The sequence below is a fragment of the Colobus angolensis genome, unplaced genomic scaffold (assembly GCF_000951035.1).
Source record: "Colobus angolensis palliatus isolate OR3802 unplaced genomic scaffold, Cang.pa_1.0 Scaffold592, whole genome shotgun sequence".
NCBI lineage: Eukaryota > Metazoa > Chordata > Mammalia > Primates > Cercopithecidae > Colobus > Colobus angolensis.
This window is the reverse complement of record NW_012119510.1, coordinates 938,385-946,547: the sequence shown is the minus strand read 5'-3', so window position 1 is coordinate 946,547 and position 8,163 is coordinate 938,385. Positions and strand designations below refer to the sequence as shown.

Here is an 8,163-nt window from a genome sequence, read left to right as displayed (position 1 = left end):
ACAGGAGTCACTAATGGTTACTATTTTCATTAATGGTTCTTACCATAAGTTTGCATTTTTAAGATGGTAAGTAGCCTTTAAGACTAAATAATGCACGGCCAGGTCTGGCCCGGCATGCCCTGGGCTTCCGGTGACCTCTGGCCCTTTTCTGTCGTCCGCTCTCTCTGCTTAACGTGCTCGCTCGCTCATTGCCTTCCTTCCCTCCTTCAGTCTTCCTTCGCACGCTGCTTGGTGATTGTGGCGCTCGAGACAGGCAGGGAGGAGGTGGCGGAGGACACTCGTCATGGCCGCCTCTAAGCCTGTGGAGGCGGCGGTGGTCGCAGCAGCTGCACCAAGCTCCGGGAGTGGGGTGGGCGGCGGCGGGACTGCGGGCCCGGGCACGGGGGGGCTGCCGCGATGGCAGCTGGCTCTGGCGGTTGGGGCACCCCTGCTGCTAGGCGCGGGTGCCATATACCTGTGGAGTCGGCAGCAACGGCGCCGGGAGTCCAGAGGCCGGGGCGACGCCAGCGGCCTGAAGCGCAACAGCGAACGGAAGACCCCGGAGGGCAGGGCCAGTCCGGCCCCGGGCAGCGGACACCCTGAAGGTCCCGGTGCTCACTTGGACGTGGTGAGAAGTAGTTCCAGGCCATAGAGGTGGAAACGCGGGTACAGCTTTTCCTTGGCGAGCTGTGTCGGTGAAGGGGCTTCCCATCAGACGGAAGCTGCCAAGCGGCAGCGCAACACATGGGTTTAGGGAGACTCATGTCTGGCTGCCAGTGGAGGGCACAGAGTAGCCCGATGACAGGTTACTGGCCTTCTTTGACAGTTTCCTTTTGGTTTCAGAAAAATCTTTTGCTTTTCTTCTCAGTGACACAGCATTTATTCCTAGTGTTGTAGATGGGAGTGGGGCATTTGCAAATGTGATGATTGTATTTAATAAGTGAAGGAAGCTAAATTCCATTAACAATTGGTACATCGTGATACGAACTGTTTCTGTGATTCCCAAAGCCTACAACTTAATCGGTAAGAGCCTTTATAATAACGAGCCACTCCCCCTTTTGGAGTGTGTTTTTGCTCGGGGTAAGTGGGCAACTGCAGTGACGGTTAGTTGACAAAAGCAGAAAAAAAAACCAAAAAACCGATTAGATGGCTTTGTACATAGAAAAAGAAAGACTACACAGGTTCTAAAGAGTGAAATGGTGTTCAGTGGCATTTGTTTTACAGCCTCTAAACTGTAAGCAGAACTATCAAGCTCCCAAGGCTCGTTCTCTCTCAGCGGCCCGGAAGCCCCCTTGACTGCAAGCATTCAGCGACCCCGGAACCTCCCCTGCCATGCCCCAGCCCAGAGGTGTCCTTTTACACTCCGGACCCCTTGGCCTTTCTCAGAAAACGCTCTGCACTGCACTGTCCCCTCTTGTTGCACAAGAGTAGCAGCCACAGCAATGCTCACCAGGCTTGGTTGCACACAGCCCACTGCCCCAGGTCCAGGCCTACACACACATACCAAAAAAATGGGAGTGACTTCTTAAACTTTTTGATTGGAAGCATCTTAAATTCAGTTTTTCCATTTCACCTGGAAATGTACATGACCAAGCCTAATATGCGTGATATAATTTCTCTGATGTTAGTCCAAGCATTGGAGTATTTAGTGAACAGCTTTGTATGGTTTTGGTGAACTGACTGTTAAATCCTTTTGGTATCTGACAGCTGTGCAGAGAATTAGCCTGGCTGCATTTGACACTACTGGGATTGGGTGTGGTGGATTTTATCTGGGTCTGGAGTTGTTCAGTGATAGTACCAGAGTAAGTCGAGGTCAGAGAAACGTTTGGTCAAATATCTCCCAGTTTTATACATATGTATATACAGTTGGTCAAGTAACTTCCAATTGTATCCAAGTGTATACACTTAAATATGTATGCAAGTCATTTCCATCTTATACTATTCATGTTGATTTTTTTTTTTTTTGAGGCGGAGTCTCACTTTGTTGCCCAGGCTGGAGTGCAGTGGCGTGATCTCAGCTCACCACAACCTCCGCCTCCTGGGTTCAAGCAATTCTCCTACCTCAGCCTCTGGAAAAGCTGGGACTACAGGCGTGCGCCACCATGCTCAGCAAATTTTTGTATGTTTAGTAGAGATGAGGTTTCACTATGTTGACCAGGCTGGTCTTGAACTCCTGACCTCAGGTAATCTGCCCACCTCAGCCTCCCAAAGTGCTGGGGTTACAGGTGTGAGCCACCGTGCCCGGGCGAAGATATTTTTACTAGGATGTCAAATTAGCTTTAACGGAAGTTTTGGTATAGGAATGAACAAACTATTATCTACAGTGTGAGGCATTGTGCTAGGCCATGAGAAAACCGTATGATCTTTCCTATGGGAGGGTGAAGCATTGCCTGTTTTCTAAAAGGTTTATGACTGGATAGTAGAAGAACCTATGGACTGTGAGAACTAGGATTTCTGAGCTTTATAGTGGGCTCTCCAGCATTGCTACTTTGGGAAAGTCATTTTATCTCCTTGACCTTAGCGTCATCCCTGTGGAATAAGAAGATTAAAATATTAGATCTCTTCTGTTTCTTCCAGTACTAAAAATTGATGATTCTGGTTTTGATCATTTATAATAGCTCACTGCTGCTATTAAAAGTAGTTATGAAGAGGATTCTTTTAATTAATTATCACTTGTCTTACATCATTTTTGGATATCTGAAATTCTCTAGTCATTTTCTATTTCGTTTGTTAATTTAGTTTTAATCATGGAAGAATAGTAGGTAAAATGAAAGATCCAAAAAGTTTTCAGTTCTGTAAACATTAAAAATAGAGATAGTTTGTATACATGAAACTCGATTTTTTTTTTTTTTTTTTTTTTGAGACGGAGTCTCACTCTGTCACCCAGCCTGGAGTGCAGTGGCGCGATCTCAGCTCATCGCAACCTCTGCCTGCTGGGTTCAAGCAATTCTCCTGCCTCAGCCTCCCGAGTAGCTGAGATTACAGGCATGTGCCACCATGCTTGGCTACTTTTTATGTTTTTAGTAGAGACGAGGTTTCGCCGTGTTGGGCAGGCTGGTCTGAAACCCCTGACCTCAGGTGATCCACCCACCTTGGCCTCCCAAAGTGCTAGGAATTATAGGCACGAGCCACCTCACCGGCGGAAACTAGATTTTAACATTTCATTGTGGTTTCAGCCACCCCACCTCATCCCAGGGGTTCTGTACCATTGGTGTTTAATAAAACCTAGCCGACTCCTTTTCAGATTTTAGATTTCCTTAATTCCTCTTTTCCACGTTGTCTGGATCAACACTGATGAATTTAAATTTCATGATATTTCAGAGTTTTTTAGTTTTACTTTACAAATAACTTTTTTTTTTGAGACAGTCTCACTCTGTCACCTAGGCTGGAGTGCAATGGCGAGGTCTCGGCTCACTGCAACCTCCGCCTCCCAGGTTCGAGCGATTCTCCTCCCTCAGCCTCCCGAGTAACTGGGATTACAGGCACCCGCCACCATGCCCGGCTAATTTTTGTATTTTTAGTAGAGATGGGGTTTCACCATGTTCACCAGGCTGGTCTTGAACTCCTGACCTTGTGATTCGCCCGCCTTGGCCTCTCAAAGTGCTGGGATTACAGGCGTGAGCCACCGCCCACGACCACAAATACCTTTTTATTCATCTGACTACTGTTAAAAATTAGAATTTAAGATTGGACTCTTTATGTTACTTAAACTGCTTTGAAATGATGTATTTTTGGCTCCAAATAAAACAAGGCAAAGCGTTTGCATTTACCATTGTTCATCTTGTGGAATTTGTAGGCCTACACCTGGAATCTTTGAAGTACTAGATTGTTCTTTGGTAAAACAACAATGAGAGGTCTTTGTGGTTTTTTTAAACGGAAATTTTTATCTTAACTGTTGGTGACCAGTAAATGTTGAAAGACTACTTTTGTCTTCTTTTAATAGTCTGGTCCCTAGAGTTATTATTAGACTATCTAAATATAATTGATCAGTAATTGTAATTTCTTATCTGTGGTTGGAGAAATTGCTGTACATTTTGAATAGCACCTCTAAATTGGCATCCTCTATAGGTTTCGCAACCAGAAGCATTTGCTTTCACTGATGGAAAACTGGCAGAATTCCCGATGCCCTAACTGTCCTTTCTCCACCTAAGCCAATAACTACAGTTTTTAAGGGAATGAATAAATAGACAAGTATTGTCTGTTTAGGGTTTGATATCAGCAAATAGAATGGAAAATCTGCATTTTTGTCTTTTGACTTATGTTTACCTTAATGTACAATGATCTGATAGAATTACTGGGCTTCTATTGGGTTTCAGATTTTCTTTTACAATTAGAGTATACAATTTCCTTTTTTCTGGGATAGCAAAAACTTGTACAGGAAGTGCAAAGGATATTCATAGTTGTTTTAATGAATGGAAATATTGAGGTATCACTAAAGAAAAGCATTTAGTCACAGTTGATAGTGTCTCAGACTGAGGTGCTTACCAAAGTGTTAGATCATATTCCATTTTGGACCATTATGAAATCTACCATAATGTGCCATTTTGCTTCAGTAATTTTTTTGGACTTAAAGAATTTGTTAAAAATTTTAAATTGCAAGACTTTTTAGAAGATGATATTATCCATAGTACTTCTCAATCTGTGGGCTTGAGTCATGACAAGGGACCACCACACATATATTCCAAGCATGGTATCCTGGCTGTACCAATATCCTAGATACTTCTTTTTCAAACATTCTGTGATTCTTTAGAAAAATGCACTTATTTAAAAGCGTTATTGACTTCATAGTAACTTTTTGTCCAATTGTTATTTAATCTGATGATAAAAAATGCAGTCATTCTTGTGTTCATATTTAACATTACACAGAGTTTAACCCACATGAAATGGTTAGGAACCAATAATCTAAGCCAGCCTACTACAGTAGGAAAGGAAAGATGTACCTACACATTTTAGTAAAGGGTCAAGGACTGCATAAACTGTTGTTATTAGTCATCTTGTTTGAAGTGAAGTTATTGTCTCCCCCAAATGATCTGTTTTGAGTTATTTTTTTAAAATCAGGGACACCAATGACATTCCTCTCTAAGTTTAGTTCACACTTTTCAATCTTCATCTTAATCCTTGGCAGTATTTCACATTGTGCACTAAATGTCATAACTTTTCCTGTTGCTTCTGAGGTACTACATTTTCCTGATTTAAAAAAAAAACAAACAAATACCAGCCTCACGGATTGTTAGTCTCCTTATCACAACACGGAAGTCGTTTCACCTTTTCTGAAACTTCTCTCTACCTAGGCTCACCGCTATGTGATTTTGTAACACCCTGGACTTTTTCCCTTTTATAGCACTTACCACGTGGTACTAGAATTACTCATTCCTGTTTCCTGCTATGCTTTTGAATCTGAAGGCTGAGACTGGCTGTATCTTGTTCACCATTGTATTCCCAGAACCTAATACAGGTTCATAGCAGGTATTGAATGAATGAAGTTTCATTTTTTGACTAATAATTAAGGGTTCCTTTGACATCCCTAAGCTTATATTATATATGTGTGTGTGTGTGTGTGTGTGTGTGTGTATAAATCTCACAAGTGGTTTATTTTTTCAGATTTTCCAGCTCTTCATTTTTGTTCTACCAGTTAATGCTGGATTCCGTGTTAATCTTTTTTTCTTTTTCTTTTTTTTTTTTTGAGTTGGAGTTTTGCTTTGTCACCCAGGCTGGAGTGCAGTGGTGCAGTCTCCGCTCACTGCAATGTCCGCCTCCTAGGTTTAAGCGATTCTCCTGCCTCAGCCTCCCAAGTAGCTTGCCACCACACCTGGCGAATTTTTTTTTGTTTTGTTTTGTTTTGTTTTTTTTCTTTTTGAGGCGGAGTCTCGCTCTGTCGCCTGGACTGGAGTGCAGTGGCCGGATCTCAGCTCACTGCAAGCTCCGCCTCCCGGGTTTACGCCATTCTCCTGCCTCAGGCTGGGACTACAGGCGCCCGCCACCTCGCCCGGCTAGTTTTTTGTATTTTTAGTAGAGACGGGGTTTCACCGTGTTAGCCAGGATGGTCTCGATCTCCAGACCTCGTGATCCGCCCGTCTTGGCCTCCCAAAGTGCTGGGATTACAGGCTTGAGCCACCGCGCCCGGCCAAATTTTTGTATTTTTAATAAGAGATGGATTTCACCATGTTGGCTAGACTGGTCTTGAACTCTTAACCTCAAGCAGTCCACCCACCTCTGCCTCCCAAAGTGCTGGGGTTCCAGGCGTGAGCCACCGTGCCCGGCCCCGTGTGAGTCTTAAACCTCATTTGGGCATACTTTTTGTAAATGAGTTGATTATGTATGACCTGCAACCATAATCCTGCAGAAGCAGTCATTATGCAAGTATATTCTTCCTAGGCAAAGAGTTATTATGATTTAGTAGGTGGGGTTGGTTGTAGATTTTTAAAATTTCAAGACATGAGATGGGAAAGGACTTTTTTGTTGTCTTAGGTTTTATTCCTTACTAGATTTGAATCCTTATTATCTTAGGTATTATTATCCTAGTTTTGATTCATATGACAGTAACAATTGGTTGGCCAGGTACAGTGGCTCACACCTTTAATCCCAGCGCTTTGGGAAGCTAAGGCAGGTGGGTCACCTGAGGGCAGGAGTTCAAGACTGACCTGGCCAACATGGTGAAACCCCATCTCTACAAAAATACAAAAATTAGCCAGGCATGATGGCGGGTGCCTGTAATCCCAGCTACTGAGGAGGCCGAGGGGAGAGGATCGTTTGAACCCAGGAGGTTGAGGTTGCAGTGAGCTGAGATCCTGCCATTGCACTCCAGCCTGGGCGACAGAGCAAAAACTCTGTCTCAGAAAAAGAAAGAAAGTAACAGTTGGTCAATAAGTATTGAAACATTGTTTCTCATACAGTAAGTGTTCCAGAGTTATTTAGGGTGCAGTGAGGGGACATTGTGCCCCCTGGGCAACAGAGCAAAAACATTGTCTCAAAAAAAAAAGAAAAGAAAAGAAAGTAACAATTGGTCAATAAGTATTGAAACATTGTTTCTCATACAGCAAGTGTTCCAGAGTTATTTCCTACTTCTATAAAGCTGTGATTCAAGTGTAGTGTATGCTTTTTGAGTTTGAGAAATTTAAAACCATAAAACCATTTTAAGAGAAACATCAAACCACCTCAGGTATATTTTACCTGGGTGTAAGTGTGTCATGATGACAAGTTAATACCCATTTTATTTTCTCACATGCAGATTAATGTACTTAATTCTAGCTCATTTTCTTTTACAGTGACTATGCATGATCATCAGGTTAATATTTTATAAATGCTGAGAATTTACAATAGTTTTCTTATTGCTGGATGTGTATCATTGACAGCTTTTTGCAGTGTAGTTATGTAATCATGTCGCAGGACTTGTTTTTAGAGGCTGGTGCTTTTCTGATCTCCGGAGGTTCAATAAGTGGGCTAATCCTTTTAGGGTTGTTTTTCCTTCCTGGAGTACTTTCTTGTCTTTTGTTAGTCATTTTTATTTCATAGCAGATTCTCATGAGTAGCCTTCACTGACTATCCTAAGCAAAACCTGATTTTCTTACTTTGTATTCCACTAGACTTACCTAGATTGTACCTTAATATTGTAGCTTTCATTTCAAAATGTAACCTGTTTTCTAGAGTAGATTTGGTGTCATGAAGAGCTGAGGGGCATGTTCCTAGGTTCTGCCTCATTTGACAAGTCTCAGTACACTGAAGAGAGAAAATATATATTTATTATTTTTTATTTCAATATCTTTTGGGGTACAAGTGGTTTTTGGTCACATGAATTGTATAGTAGTAAAGTCTGAGATTTTAGTGCACTCATCACCCAGGTGTACATAGTACTCAATATGTAGTTTTTTATCACTCACATGCTCTGCCACCCTCCTCCTCTGAGTGTCCATAGTCCATTATATCACTCTGTATGCCTTTGTGTACCTGTAGTTTAGCTCCCACTTATAAGTGAGAGCATACGGTATTTTGTTTCCCATTTCTGAGTTATTTCACTTAGAATAATGGCCTTCAGCTCCATCTAAGTTGCTGCAGAACATTTCATTTTTGTTTTTTAATGGCTGAGTAGTATTCCATGGTGTATATATACTTCGCTTCTATCGGTGGGCACTTAGGTTGATTCCCTATCTGGTTTTTTTTTTTTTTTTTTTTGAGACGGAGTCTCAC

At 42.3% G+C, this 8,163-nt stretch overlaps 1 protein-coding gene across 2 annotated transcripts in view; it reads left to right on the top strand.

The window, feature by feature from the left end:
* Nucleotides 1–8,163, top strand: part of TOMM70A (translocase of outer mitochondrial membrane 70 homolog A (S. cerevisiae)) — a 41,789-nt gene that overhangs the window by 3,224 nt on the left and 30,402 nt on the right. The window contains exon 1 of one of the 2 annotated variants that reach the window (XM_011962515.1): nt 122–607. The exons of the other annotated variant lie outside the window; for it this stretch is intronic. Within the exon in view, the coding sequence (XP_011817905.1) occupies nt 284–607 (324 nt within the window). The 5' untranslated portion in view covers nt 122–283. Of the gene's footprint in view, nt 1–121; nt 608–8,163 lie in introns of those variants that run through there. 2 annotated transcript variants of the gene reach the window in all.